Source organism: Sparus aurata, chromosome 17 (assembly GCF_900880675.1).
Source record: "Sparus aurata chromosome 17, fSpaAur1.1, whole genome shotgun sequence".
In the NCBI taxonomy this organism is placed as follows: Eukaryota; Metazoa; Chordata; class Actinopteri; order Spariformes; family Sparidae; genus Sparus; species Sparus aurata.
In genome coordinates this window covers 27,574,686-27,590,454 of record NC_044203.1, presented here as the reverse complement: position 1 = coordinate 27,590,454, position 15,769 = coordinate 27,574,686, and the positions used below count along the sequence as shown (strand labels likewise).

The following is a 15,769-nucleotide window of genomic DNA, read 5'->3' as shown; positions in this document are numbered from 1 at the left end:
GCTTGTCCGGCTAATAGGATGCAAACTGCTTGCTTTGATCAGACGTAATGGTGCAACGAGTCGTTCGGCCTCTGATGGCTCTCGAGTGTACAGTCAAGGTCACGCTGCTTGTTACTGTTCACACCGACGATGTAAGTTCTGTCCTAAAGGTCACATTTGTCCTCTTGTCGTCATCACCAGGATAGATTTATTAGTTTCCGGTCCCATTGTTTGGTTTTCCAAACGTGTCAGAAGACACAGAGGCAACACAAAGGAAGATCTGTTCTTCTTCTTCTCTTCTTCATCTATAGTAAATCCCTCCATCTCTGTTTTGTCTGGGGGGTGGAGCTGAGCCACTGATAGGCAAATAATGAGGAATGCTGTCAGTGGGGATTTTGGCAGGGTCTTGGAGGGGGATTGAGGGCGCCACACTGGGAGGCCCACATCCTCGGGGATTACTGAGCTCGCCCTCTTCCTCGCCCAGCTCCCGTAGGACAGGCCGCCCCGCTGCCCCGAAACTCAACTTCTGTCAACGTGCACGTGGAAAGAGCTAAATTTGACCATTTCTTGCAGGATTTGATAAAAAAAAAATAAATGCAGCAGTGAAGGTTGCAGCATGAATCAGATTCCGCTCTGAATTATCAAAACGTGTCTGTGGTTCTCAGTTCGCCACCAATTCAAGGGCCTGTTAATTATCAACTCATCATTTGCTTTTTATTATTAACGACAGAGTCCACTAACAAACCGACTGCTTTATATAACGTGTGTGCGCTCACATGACTACATGCCTGCAGGTGCTTTCCATTAGTTTACAACATGGACACACACACACACACACACACACACAGACATATGAGGTGAGGGCCGTCCTCCTCATTATTTCCTTGCTGAACTGGCACACCTCTGTCCGCACAGTGCAGCAGAAGCGTGCAACACGATCACATGACAGCAGATTAAGAGCACATTCTTCGCGTCTGCGTCCCTCCCAGCCGACGACACTTTACTGCATCGAAATGTTCGACTCGCGTATAAATAGTGTCATTTAGATTTGGATCACCCCTCAAAGAAACTCGAGACTTGTCAGAATTTAGATCGCCTGCCGTAATTCGCATTCACGGATTTGATTGTGGGAAATATTTTCACCACGTGCAACATGTTAATTGCTGTCGCGGTATTCGTGTCCCTCGGGAGCGTTTGGTGGGAATTTTATCTTGATAACTTCACAACTCCTCAGGACGAGGTGGGGGAATAGTCTTACAAGCAATTAAGTGGAAGCCAGCAGCGTCATGTTATCTGTTCTGTTACACCCTGGCTCATTTTGGAGTAGAATAGCTTGTAAGTAGAGGCTGATAGTAGAGAAGGGCCAGACACACTGACACCGTTAACTAACAGCTATGGTGGTTACAGCTGGAGAGAAACACTCCATCACCAGTTGTGAGCATATAGAATTAATCCTGGCTGTAATCCAGCAAGTTGAATTAAAACTACTAATCTTATATGTGTGTGTGTGTGTGTGTGCGCATGACAAAGCTTCACTAGGGCTTGACCTCGAGACCTTTCACCCTTTGTTTATCCCTGTTGTGTTGGTATCACTCTTGAGGCCACCAATCCGTACGACACAGAATCAATGATATCTATCACTGATGTCTGTGGCTTGTGGCTTTAGTATCAGTGAGGCCTCTCCAAAGGTGACAAAGGAAACACATGAGCTTACTTTAATGTTTTGAAAGTAGTAAGTATATGAACACGAAGTAAAATGTGACAATGAAACCAAAACAAATCGATGCACCAAAGCCGTCCTTGTTCTCTTTGTCTTTATCTTGATTTTTTAACTTTATATTCTGTGCCTTGTCTTCAGCCACCTGTTTGTCGCCGCCGCCAGCCGCCAAAAAAACGGTGCAGACCCGAGGTTTCATTTACTCTGGTGACGCTGGGGACATGTCAACGCCCCTTTTTGAAATGACCAATTTTTGTCCACATCACTTTTTAAAACTCAGTGGGTTACAATGTTGTTCTGGGCGATTTTAATCCGCCGCTGTTGAGACTTCCTGTCCCCGTGCCGTGCATGAACCGTACCAGGTTGTCATGTTCCCACTCAGGATGTTTTCTTTCGCTGTCTATTCTAATTTAGCTCTGGAAAATTAGCCGTCTTTAGTTTCCCTAGGAAGTAGAGCCTCTTCTGTGCTTTCATTTTATACCAGGGTGGTCATGTGCGATGACCATTATAGGTCCTCTGCGATGTTAAGCGTTAAGAGTTTTGGGTTTGAGTAACATTTCTGGACAAGTATTGGATGGTCTGGTGGAGACATTCATGTTCCCCTGGGGATGAATTGTGATGACAGTGGTCAAATAAAATTTTTTTGTATAGCACCATCATCGAGCCAAAATTTGTACTTGTATTCATATTTGAGAATATCTGCACAGTTAAAGACATTCACATACTTGTTTGGATTGTAGTGCAGTATACTGTGATGGTTAACACTAAACATTATAATCCGCTAAATATCAGTGTTAACATTGTCTTTGTGAGTATGTTAGCATGCTGGCACTAGCATTTAGCTACCTTAGAATGGCCTCACTCAGCTGCTAGCATGCTTTTAGACTTACTTTTCTTGTTTTCTTGTTTCTTGTCTTGTTTCTTGGCTCTTTTTTCCCACTCAAACACACTTTGTAAAGTCTGTTTTAAAACACAGTACAACAAAATTAAGTTAACTTGCTTGCTCAAGAGGCACCCTGCGTGATGACCGAGCGGCGCTGCTGCTTCTGCTCTCTTTATGGCCAGTTTAACCTCGCTGAATCTCCGGCTGTTGTAGCGAAGGTTTCCCTCCTTACAAATGGCACCGGGGGTCAAGGGAAGGCACTCCCACCCTCTCATTCACGTTTTTTCCTGCCTCGGCTATTTTCCTCCATCTCTCTCTCTCTCTCCCTCTCTCCTCATTGTGGGTTGTCATGGAAATGAAAGCACGGGGAGTGGTGGGGGCTTCTATTATAGACACAGTTGTGGGATTGGTAGTGGGCAGGGAGTTGGGTATAGTGAAATGGAGCGATTCATGCACTCATAAACAGAGAGTGCGGTGGAGCAGAAGGGAGGTGGAGGGGCTGGGGGTGAGGTAGAGGGGGAGAGAGAGAGAGAGAGAGAGAGAGACGAGGAAAAGGAGAATAGAGAGGGGCCCCCGGGGGTGAGCGGAGAGAGGAGCCAACTCCACGTGTTTTGGCCCTGCTTCTAACCGATAGCACGTTTTTTCGACCATTACATCATGGTCTGCCAGGCTCTCCCTGCTGTTTGAGACACACTGCTGCGGAGTCACATTCCTCGTGGAAGAAGGTGAAGTGAGCCCCCGGTGATGCCACCTGTTGTTGGAGAGGTCAGGGAAAGCTGCTCGAGGAAGATCAGCGCAGGAGGCGTTTATGAGGAGTGGGTGTGCTGTGTTAACTAGCGTCTGTACGCCATATGGAGAACAGTTTAAAAGTAAATCAACTTGACAATAGACTTCACAAATCTGAAAAAAAACCCACTGGTTGTGTTATTTATTGGTGAACCAGGAACACTTTTATGTTTAGGTTCTTGTTGTAAGTACATGATAAGTCTAAATAATCCTGGAATCATGAACATATTTATTGCCAGAATTTAAGACAAACTTGTAAACAGTTAACAGATTATTTTAACTGGGAATGGACAGCTTGTTCCCTCTAATTTATAATTAAGTGAATACTGATTGCAAAGTGTAATGGCTGTAGGAAAATGTCACAATCCTCGTATAAATTGGCCTCCCGATGGACCTCGATCTCGATATGTTATTTAACGAATTGCAGCCCAAAGGAAGCCCTTACTGCCATTGCGCAACCGGAAAAGACAGGTAGGTTTTCCCAATGTAACTGTGGATCAGCTGGAATAACTTTGGAAACCCTACGCTGCAAAAAGAAAATAAATCTGCTCTGATCTCAGAAATGATGTGTTTTTTGGGGGCTCTGGACAGCAGCGTTAGCCATGTTGCTAACGTCTGTTTCAACCTAAAGAGTGTTAATAATAACTTTGACTTGCTTCTAATTGTTTATGGTAACATTACAGTGTATTTATTTAACTTTCATAATATGTCAATTTAAAACCTTTACTGTTATTTTTTGGATTCTTTATTGAAATATATACATAACTTACTATGTATTTATTATCAGTTAACTCTGCTCTTTGCAACTTATTAAGTTTAACAGATATTTTATTATGCACTTTATTAAAACATTTTATTCTGACCTAACAGTAATCATCTGTATTCTGGTATTATTAACACTAATATAAATAAGCATCCTATAAGAACAACCTTTAAGGGCCATATTACCTTATTAACTGACGCTCATTACAGGGATCTTTGTGTAAAGCATTATTGGTTGAGTTTGGACATGACAAATGCTTGCTGCTATTTAGTTGGCAGTTTTGGATCTGTCTAAAATGTACACACTGTTCCCTTAACTCATGAATGTCAGTCACCAAAGTTCTATTCAGCTATGAAAACAGTTATTTAATATGATGTCTCCTTTGGCTCTGTCAGGGGCTCTCCAGTGTTTGAAAAGAAGCCCTGATGATGTCACCACAGTTATTATCATTACATCACTGAAATGAAAGATCTAGTGTTTTTGGAGCTTGACCCATACTAGAGATGGGTCAAGTACAACAAGTAAGTTGAATACATCAAGACCTCCCGGCTCAAGTCAAGATCCCGGCCCACAATGAGCCGCAGACTAAACTGAGATGATTCAGACGGAGGAGTGCTCTTTTTCCCAGCACCCTGAAGAGAAACACAAAGAAACAGGGAACTCTCCCACACTATCTCTGCTCGGCGTACACACACACTTATCCGGTGTGACGTGTGATGTAGTGCCTGATTAAATCACACGACAGGAAACAAAAGACAACACCGTCGTAAATTATTTGAATCTACAGGACCCCTACAGGTGCAGCCGACCTTTGACCCTGCCGAGCGGAGACAGTGATGGGGTAACCACAATAGTGATGCTTTGTGAAACCTGACGGCAAACCGAGCCAGCAATAAGTAAGCACGGCTCCGGTGACATCATCCAAATGTTTTGTGCAAAGCCCGTCTTTTGCTGCACATCTCGGCTAGGAATAGATGAAGCGCCTGCAAACAAACACATTTCAGCAGCAAATCCATCATAGTTAATTAGCCTTGTATCCACCCTTCCCTTATGCTCCCCCACCCCGTCTGCTTACATGCTACCTAGCATTTGCCAAAGGCAGAGATAGTGTATTCAGTAGTCTATAACATAGGCTGGGTCTATGTTCTCTGGGGACATTCTGAACATTCCTGCTATTGTTGTTTCATTACCAGGCTGTGGGTTACCCTTGCCATTCACAGTGGCTGACCTCTAGACTGACTGGCGGTGCTGGTGGTGACCATGTTTCTTAGAATATGAACGATAGGACCGCTTTCTTTTTGCATGTTTCAAGTGATGGTGCAAAACACTTTGTTGTTAGAGTAGTTTATATTTGTTGTACATTCAGAGAGGAGAGGATTGGAGAGGGATTCTGTACGGAGTCCATGTAGGGTCAACATGGGAGGTGTTTCTGAACGACTTTCTGCATTGTGCTGGTCTTTCCCCAAAACTCCCAGTTGTGGGAAATGCTCTGTAGATATTACAAAAAATGACGGATGAAGTGACACTTTTCTTCACTCCCTTCAAAAGTGCCGAGCTCTGACAGCATGCAGTCACTGGCTGTCAGCACAGTTACAGCCGCTCTGCCTGGTTGAAGCCGTGGCTGTACTTGGAATTTAAAAAGTTGACTTACCTTACCTTACCTTACCTTTACTGATTACCTCAGAATTAAAAGTATAGCACACTATAAAATGTAAGCTGTACGAGCACAAACAGTTTTAACAACTTGAGATTATGGGTCAACTTTACTTGGTAATTTTTAAGTAATTGTTTTCCACAATTTAGCAGTAGCTGCCCTGTGACTTTTCCTTCCTGCTCCCATTGACATTAGCTGAGAAAGCATAGTGAAGCTAAACAGTAATGGAAATTTGTTTTCTGCTTTGACAAAGTAAATGTGTCTCAGAGTACTCAGCAAAAGAGCTATCTTTGTCCTTTTGTAAAGGAAGTAAGCTTACTTCTGGGGTTTTTATGTAGAGAAGGAATTTTAATATTTATAATGTTAATGAGGTAATAATACAAAATCAGAAATATTGATCTTTTCCATACCTGAATGAACAAGCTGTTCTCAGAGGGAGAGTAAGGTCCCCAGGATGAAGCTCAAAAGGTGGCAGGGTCCGCCACATATAAACAAAGTGAAAATAGGAAGATTTCTTCCTCACAACTACATACTGCAGCTTTAAATCAAGTTACATTACTTCATCTTGAGCAGGATGTGATGCTCTTCCCACCCCTGTTCACCTGAGCTTCAACTGTTGTTTGTTCAGTTAATTTTGTTTCAGACTGTACCTTCTTCCTGTCCTCCTCATTACAAGCTCAAACAGCACAACAATCTAAAAGGTGCAAAAGAAAGGGAGACATCAGGCTTCAGAGTGCGATCTTTACACAGATAAGCCCTCATCAGCGGCCCTCTCTTCCTCTGTGCTATCAGTTGTCCCATAGAGTGTGTTACTTCCAACTCCCTCTTCCTTTTCTTTTTATTTATTTGCTCTGGGTCCCTGTCTCTTCAATTGGTTCCTCTTGTTTCCGGGACATGTATTTACTGAGTCGTCTCTGCAGTAATGATTTTTGTTTACTCTCTTATTCCCAGGGTTCTCTGTTTACTGCCGTTTTCCAAGGGCACAAAATGCTCACGGCGATCAGTGGCAGTTTAATGAGGTGTGTGTGTTTGTGTGTGTCTGTGTGTGTCTGTGCGTGTGTTAAGCGAGGAGTGCAGCTGCAGCTCCAAAATCAACTCCTTTCTTGAGCACTGAGGGATGGATGGATGAAGGAGGAGAAGGAGGAGGGGGCGCCTCAGCTTCCTGTGTGCAGTGAGGTCACACAAGAGGTTCACAAATGGAGCCGACGCAGGTTCACAGGTTTGCGTAGAAGACCTGGCACAATTTCAAAAACAATAAACGGAGAGGGAGTGGGAAGACAGCGCAAAATGCACTTATGCATTTTCATTAGTCTACAGAAAAGACATGCAACATTTCATCCGACATGCAGATAATGGACGCCAACTGTGCTATTTTCTCCTATCTGCATCTACCTTACTTTGAATGGCTCATTAGCACAGCAGGGTACGGTGATGTGTGATAAATGGACACACGCCTCCTGACTTTGAGCTATGCTTTAATCCCGAGCCCTTTCATTTTCCTATCAGACTGCTGGCTCATGCACCTGGCCTACTATCTAGTGTGCAAGGCTGAATAGTAATGGTTTATTTGTAACACTGAAACATGCTCCTCAAAAACTCAAGGTTACATGGTTTTGGTTGGATGTGAAGTATTAGGAAACTCAGAAACTCATGAAGTTTTGTATTTGTAATTTTCACTCACAATAATGTTAAATCCATTCCATTTTTCATAGTAGTATCAGATCAGTATTTTTGTCTTTGCTACTCATGCACGAGGTAAATGTATTCATGTCTTTCTCATCCAATTTTGAAGGTCACCGTGTCTCTTTATAGTACTAAAAAATTATTAATAAGCTCACTAACATCAATATGACATATGTTGTTCAAAACACTCTCTCAGAATTTCTTTTTTTTGTGTGCACAGGTGTTCGAGTGCAAGTGTGTGGATGTGCTGGCTCAAGAGCTGGTATAGAGAGAAGACTGAAAGCATGAAAGGACTGGAGGGTTTCAATACGTTGGCCAGAGAGGCAGCACAAAAGATCTAAAAAGGTGCATCTGCAGAGCACTCCAAAAGAAATAATTCATTTCTATGACTCTCTGAAGCACTTTGTTTACTTCCCAATAATATTGTGGCATTTGCTTCATGTGTGCGCATTATAAAGCCGAAATAATGAGGTTCAACTGAGCTTAATAAATTTCCTTTCCACTGGTTTTTGGTTTACTACACTGATGAATACTCCACAGATGTTATAGAGTTTATACAATACCACAATAGATATATTTATTTATTCAAAATATCACCATTTATTCTGTTATTTTCCTTTTATGATGCAGATTATTGAATTAGCTGAGTTTGTACTACACAGGAAATAGTTTAATAAAGGTTCAATAGATTTTAATGTAATGATACAATAATCTCACCCTTAATAGCAAAGGTGGTTTAAGAAAGAAATGTGTCTTCTTTCTGTAAACCCTGAGTTTTGGCTGAAGCCATTGATCCTCCATTAGTACTCAAGGATGCTTCCTACTCTCCTTCAAAAGTTCCTTGACTTGAAAGACATGTAAACTTAACTCCCAATTGCTCCTTTGTCTAGTAAATGAACTAACATACTTATCTGTGATTCAATTACAGATAATTCTTAAGTCATCCAGCTGTAATGACTTTAGGGGGACTGGGATCTTTGACAAACTGCCGTGAATTCATCAGCTGCATTTCGGAAGCAGACTTTGAGACATGCGGTCAAATCACAGTCACTCTTTTCAGCTTTAATTCTGCATAACCTATCAACCACGCACTCCAAAGCACACCCAACCCCCACCTCCTTCAACACCCCCCACTTTCCAGTTGCAGCGACAGGTGGCTCTTGGGGGTTTGGGGGTGAACACGACTCAACAGCTGCACAAAAGAGCCCCACTGGGGTCCTTTTGACGGGGTGTCCCCTCTCAAGCGTGCCGATCAGCCCCTGGCCCAGCCCCCACCTCGGCAGATGCTCTGAGGGATCCACAGGTGGTAGACGGGAAGACACTCAGCAGAACCTTAAAACTGTTACGAAACAAACATCCTTTTTGGATTTAATGTGTTGCACAATGTTGTTCTCTCTCTGATGTTCTAAAAATCTATCTAAATATATAACAGTAGCCTCTATCATGGGTGGAGTAACTTGTTTAACGCATCAAACATCCATCATTCAAAACAAAAACCAGGCTGACAGGAAAACCTAGTCTTCCCTTCAGACTGAAGTGACGAGCTTGTACCGCCACAAATTATTAACATTACATATGGTTGTGCCTCAGTTGTAGAGACTGAGAGGGCCGCCCTAGTTTAATCTGAACCCATGTTGACATCTTTAAAGGTGCATGTGTAGTTTGGGAAAGATATTTTAATCAGAAGTGAAAGATCTTCATTGACCGCACAGTTTGTGGACTACCTCTCCTTTTCCATGTTATACTGCTTCTGCCCACTGGAGCTGGATGTGCGGTTGGACAAACTTGAATGTTGGACGTATAGATTTCTGAAGAAGAGCTTTTGCTGGAAGCGTCTCTTGGATGTGCTTAACAGAGTGCATTTAAGGGAGCTACAATGTGCTGACTCTTAAAAAAGTGTTTTGTCTTTTCAAATACTAAAAAACACACTGGAATAGTGCAGAGAAAGTGCAAAGTTGTACACAAAAACATGTTAAATCCTGTTTGTTGAGCGCAGAGAACAGTTACAGCAATCTCAGCTTTTTGCTCAATAAATAAACTTCCTTTTTTTTTTTTTTTTTTTTTTTTTACTATGTCTACATTTTGATCAGATGTTAAAGAGTGGTTTTAAAAACCGAAAACAACAGTGCAGACGTCAAGGGCTTTCCAAGGAAGAGGTTTATATTGAATCTGAACTGTGACCTGGCTGTGTGAGCACTGTAGTTTCGTGGGTGGAGGAGCCACTAAAAACGAAGGTGGGGTAACAATTTTCTTCAAATAAAAAAAAGACTTCTTAATGTATATGTTGCGTGAACAGTACGACATATGTGCATTTAATTAAGCTGTTACTGTATTAGTCTTTCGTAACGTTAAATCTAGCGAGTATCTAACGAATAAAACAATACGTAGTTGCCGCCTCCCCCCTTTCAGTAATGGTACAGTCCGATCCGGAGGCCAGTGAGGGACCATCCACACGAGCCCAGCATCAGCTGTGGCGTGTCGGAGAGTGAGAAACTTCCCTCACTCCTCCTCCTCCTCCTCCCTGCTTTCTCTCTCTCCCAAATTCCCCCAGACACCTCGTTTTTTATATTAAACTCCTACCAGCGGCAGCAGCCCGTACCTCCACCCACATGCAGGCACTGGCTGGTGTTTAGTAGTTTTTCATTTTCGGTGTATCTGGACTCAACTCGGGGAGGCGCTTTTATTTCCCCTGGCTCCGGTTCGTTCAGGACATCGGGTGCAACTGGAGTGACTCGACCAAGTTTCCCCCCTCGTTCTGCCCGAGGAATGAGCCCGGGGAGGAAGAGTCGAAACTCGCATGTTTGAATGAACAAAGGAGCAGAAAGCGAGGGTACTGCCGCCGGAATGGAGGAAAACACTCTACCACGAACAACATGTAAGTGTTTACCTGAGAGATGAATCTGTGTTGTTGAGTAAAAAAAATAAAAAAAGTAAGAAAAAAAAAGAAACACTGCACTTGTGCTTTGTCATTCACGTCCTCTCTCACGTTTTAACAGCACGAGTCGCAACAATGTCTTAAGGGTGTTGACTTCGTAGTTGCATGGCTCATTCATGTTGCTGTTGCAAAAAAAAAGAAAAAGAAATTAGGGGTAAAGCAACACAGAGAGAGAGAGGGTGTGTGTGTGTCTCAGGGATGAATTATGAATGATCCATTAGGAGGTGCGCATACAGACAGTCCTCATGTCATTAAGCGAGCTCAACCTCGTTTACTGCTGCTGCTGTCCACAAGATTAACACCTAAACCCCAAAACGGGTTTTTGTTTTTAATCTGAGCGACAATAAAAAAAATAAGATGATTTGCCACTCTGATGACGAAAACAAAACACCGGTGTGATCATCAGCTGATTCCTGATGGCTTGACATTTAATAGCTACACAGTGCGGTGCCAGTTCCTTTTTGCGCACAGCTCAGCCAACGGGGTTATGATAACACAATTTGCGCTAGATGAGGTAATCTGACTAGTCCCATCCCATCCCATCCCGTCCCATCCCCCTCCGTATGTTATGTTTAGCTCCATACTAACATGATGCAGTCACAGGCGGGCTGGCATCCTTTCCTTTTTCTCCTCCGTGCTGCGGATCCACCACAGGATGTTTTTTTTTTCTTCCAAACAGTTCACAGGTGCAATCGTGCTCTTGTTGTGCTGGTGCAGAGATGGATCAATAAAGTCCTCAAATCAAGAAAATGTTTGATGAGAGGTCTCAGCTCAGAGGGGGCAAAGTGCAGGATAGAGAGTCCAGCTCGCTCTCCGGCCAGATCCGGCTTACTTACTCCTTTTTTTTTTATATGTGCAATTACAAATTATGTGGTCCTGTGATCAGGCAGTTCAAGGACAATGTCATGCCTGTGCACTCAGGTGTAACAAACCTCTCAGTTTAAGACCTGCCTGTGTGATACCAGTCTTTGCAAGGCATCAACCGAACAGTTGAATCTCCCTGCCGAAGCATTGTGCACTGACAATGTCGCCTGTTTTCTGGAAATAGAAGGGGACACACACACAATGTGACCTCCTCCTTCTGACAACAGAAAACTTCCTTCCTGCTGACAGGGGGGCTTTCGTGGAGCGAGGTCAGCTTGTTTTGGCGCTGCATCAAGCAGGAGGAGAGACGTGCTCCACCCCGATCGTGGGAGTCTCGACCAGCAGATGAGAGAGTCTGACTGACATAATGTCCATACGACCGTAAAGCCAGGAGGGATCGTCGACATATGTGCTGTGACTCATCGTGGCGGAAGCATTTCATGTGGCACACAGTATGTCAGCCGTGCTGTTATGCTTCACACACACGCGTGAATTTATCAAAAGTTGTTTTTCCTGCAGTTGGTAATATGTCGTCGTTGGTAAAGTGGTTGCAGAGCTCCAACAGTAGCTCTCCAGCTTGCATCTTGGTGTTACTTTGTGATGGTCGGGCGATCTATCAGTTTCGAGTCGTGATCAATCTTGACGGCCTCCGCCATCTAGATTTAAGGCAAATCGTAGCGATGTCGGTCTTTAATGTCGTCTTGCTTCTGTTTCCAAACTTCACATAACCTCACTGACTAGCAGCAGCGTTTCAGCCAGCGGTATGGTGGATGGAGAACTATCTTTTAATGCAATCTGGTGTTCTAATAGTGCCAGTGAAGATCTTCATGGGCTTCATTTCAAGACAACATTTAGATAAAAGAACCCAGACTGTGGATTGTGATTCTGTCTTTTAGGCCAGATTGCATAGCTTTACTCTGTGATCATTGTTTTTTTTTTGTCAGATAAGGATGAACTTCTTTAGATTACATAATCTCATGATGTTGCTCTTGAGGCAGTTTTTACCTTAATGACGTTCTCCTATATAAAAGGAGAGGGAGAGAGAGAGTATGCCAATAACTAAAAATACCCCTGATAAAAAAGACATGTATTCGATCGTACGGATGTGTGTTTCCCATGTAAAACATCCGGGAGCACGATATTCAAACAACACCTGGAAGCAGAAGGACAATTGGAAAAAGCCTCCTTCTTTTGTTGAAGTACAGGCACTAAAGCAAGCTGACTTGATCCGACCTGCTTGAAAACTAGCCCTTGGACTAGAGCTGTTGAAAGCCGGGCCCAGCATTTAGAAAATCTGCTGTCAGGAGTTTTGGAGAAGATCTTCTAATCCCTCTTTTCTTCGTGCAGGCTTTCTCCTCTCGGTGCTCTCCACTCTGCTACTCTTTGACAATCAGCTCTGTTTGGTCGTCCTCTTTAATCGCCGTACCTGAACAGCTAAGCTGTGACCAGCTGGGTTGAATAGAAACTTGTATTTTCCTTGAAGATTTGCCTTTTTATAGCACATTCACAGGCAGATGAATGTGGCTGCTCATATCTCCACATTCTTACAGTAGGTACACAATGCATAAGATACTGAGGCGGTGTTTTAAATTGTTGATGAGCAATTATGCAAACTTTGTTTTAAGCAGAAAGCCGAGCTGCTTCACCGCAGGCGCACTGAGGATAAAGAGCCTCAGCAGACTAACAGGCAGTCGGATCATAGTGTAGTCCTTGTCTATTGTGTAATATGGGAGAATCCACCAGCTTTGGCTGTCAAGCCTCTAGTGTTGTGAACAGGATCAGTAAGCTACACATCTTCAGCCGCAGGAGCTGTTATGTAATCAGGGGAATACGTGCGACCGTGTCCCATTTTTGGAGAGGTTGCTGCTTTCGTGTCTTTGTAAATTAGCAGTGGGCAGAATCCCATGGGGCCTCTTGGATTCACTGCCTAATAATGGAGCCAGATAACGGCAGGAGCCGGCATTGTTTTTGTGCAGGAATAATTGTGAGCAGTGCAGTGGTGAAGCGTGTGTCATAATGAGATGTTTTCGTGCCCTGCAGTAGATGTGTTTGACAGGTTAGCCACACGTGAAACCAGTCAAATGTATCATCCAAATCAGGGATGGACAGATTACTGGCCTGGCCGATTATCAGGGCCAATTTTAATCATTTTTCAGAAGTATTTGTTGTCATGGTTTTTTTTTTTTTTTTTTGTCAGATTGCAGATAAAAGTAGAGGATGCAGCATCAGATGCAGCATCCTCTCTCTGACTGGAAACACAAATCTATTATCTTACTCAAAGGCCCACCCACAACACTATCTGATTGGTTGTGCATCACAGGTAATAATCTATCAACAAAGAATAATCTGAATCTGCAAAGTAACTCGTAACTAAAGATATGAAATGCAAGTAGTGGAGTGGAGGTATAAAGTAGCTAAAGATGGAAATACTGAAGTAACATGCTTCAAAGTTGTACCTGAAATATAAAGTCCTGTGGGCAGGCAGAGTCAAAGCTTCAAGTTCAAAATGCTTTGAAATTAAAAATCTGAATATATCTGTAGCAAAGGGAGTAAATAATGTCACAATATAACATTCATGCCACTGCTCCACCTGTTTTTCAATGTTATTTATATCACCAGGTGGTAATCACAGTGGAGACCAACCTATGTTTGGGCTGCAACCTGCATAATCCATTTAATTCAGTGTATGTGGCTGCAATCACAGATTACTTTGTCAATCAAATGGCTTTTTCCAGGCATGCGTGGCTGAAGGGATTAAAGCTGATTATTATTAGACTTTACTGCACTCTCCCACAAGGTAGAACTTTTCTTTTGGTGTAAAGGTTATTTGATTATTCCTCTACAGCCACTTCAGATGGCAGTGAAGTTGGTTCAGGAGGCTGGGGGCTTCCCAGTTCCTGCATGTTCAGATATGTTCAAAGCCCACATTCAGCACTTTTTTTTTTTTATAGAAGGGACTCAGCCCCTGTCCCATTGAAGTCTGGAGAGAGAGAAGGGAGAAGAACAGAAACATCTGAGTCCCAGAGAACCGACTGAAGTCATGCCAGCACTGTGGCGTTGAGGTCTGCTTTAGAAACTGCGGTGCAGTTTTTAGACAGTGACACTTTATTTTTGTAATTTTTGGCTCCCCTGTCCTCCTGCGTATTGGATTTAAAATGAAACACTGTCTAGGGTTCAAAGCTGAGTTACAACGTTAAGGGTACTTGAGGGTCCTCACAGCTTACTGGTTTGATCAGTGCTGTTTTTAAGATGTGGTCCCTGCATTTTGAAAAGCTCAGCATGACGGTGCTTGGGCTGCAGTTCAGTTACTTTTCACCCAGTACAGAGCTGCAACAATAAGTCGATTATTTGATTATTGAATGAAATGCCAACTACTTAGATAATCTTTTAATCATATCAGTTATTTGTCAAGCAAATATGTCAACATTTTGCTGCCTCTAGCTGCTGAGATGTAAGGGTTTGCTGCTTTTCGTTGTCATTTATGATTTGGAAATGAAGAGTTTGGGTTTTGGATTATGGGTCGGACAGAATGAGCAATTTGAAGTTTGAGTTCTGTGAAATTGTGATGAGCATTTCTTCACCATTATTTGACATTTTGTAGACTAAACATATTGTGGCTAAGTACAAGATGCAGGATGTGAGTCCTAGTTCTATTACACACAGAGACCAAAAAGAGAGAGAGAAAAATAATTTGAGTGAGGAAAAGCAGAGACCGGAGGAAGCGGAGACGGGCAATAATGTGGAAAAGGTGAAGGGAAAAAAAAATGATTGACCTGCCTTCTCCAGATTTCAACTCCCCACATAGATGACGCATCACGTCAGTGTCGGTCCACTCTGTAGCACCAAGATGGTGTAAATCACACCACCCAGACACTGACCTCTCATAAGGGAATAGAGGCGGATCTCTAACCCAGCAAGACAAATAAACGCAGAAAGCCTTCCCATTAACCAGCACTCAACGTGTGTCAGCTGTCTGCCTCTGCAGTATTCTACCAGGAAATGGTTACTGAAACGGTCAATACGTGCGCGCAGGCACAGTTCATGTTTGTTTTTTGAGAAAGTGGATGACAGACACAACCCCACTGAGCTCCTGTGTGTGAGCGCCTTTAATTTTGGACCACCCCGCTTAAAAAATATATTGGTAGAAAGCTCAGTGTTTACTCTGAAAACATGGATTAAGGTAGGATTAGATAGGATTAGATCCGAACTTGCTTACCCTTGCACCACCTGTAACCGATTAAAACAAAAGGTAGCTCGAGTATGACAAAGCACGCCTGTGTGGTCTCACCTTGTAAATAATGAGTCCAACCGTATGTTCTAGATAATGTCAATCAAATGCTGTGATGTGACAAATCATTGATACACAGCTCATGTGTTCTGTGTCTTGTGCATAATGGCTTGTGACGATGACTTTTCGAAGCCCCATTACATGTTTTATTAGTCACACTGAAAATGACCCTGGGCTGCTGTTTCGGTAGATTAGCCTTTTAAAACGAGCTTCACAT

General features: G+C 43.0%; 1 protein-coding gene across 11 annotated transcripts in view; it reads left to right on the top strand.

Moving 5' to 3' along the window:
- Nucleotides 1-9,906: 9,906 nt before the first annotated feature.
- map7d1a (MAP7 domain containing 1a) overlaps nt 9,907-15,769 on the top strand; it is a 44,705-nt gene continuing 38,842 nt past the window's right edge. For 9 of the 11 annotated variants that reach the window (XM_030393528.1, XM_030393521.1, XM_030393529.1 and 6 more), the window contains exon 1: nt 9,908-10,340. In XM_030393528.1, coding sequence (XP_030249388.1) covers nt 10,271-10,340 — 70 coding nt within the window. In that variant the 5' untranslated portion in view covers nt 9,908-10,270. Of the gene's footprint in view, nt 10,341-11,063; nt 11,717-15,769 lie in introns of those variants that run through there. The other 2 variants (XM_030393519.1, XM_030393527.1) reach the window with 2 other exon arrangements.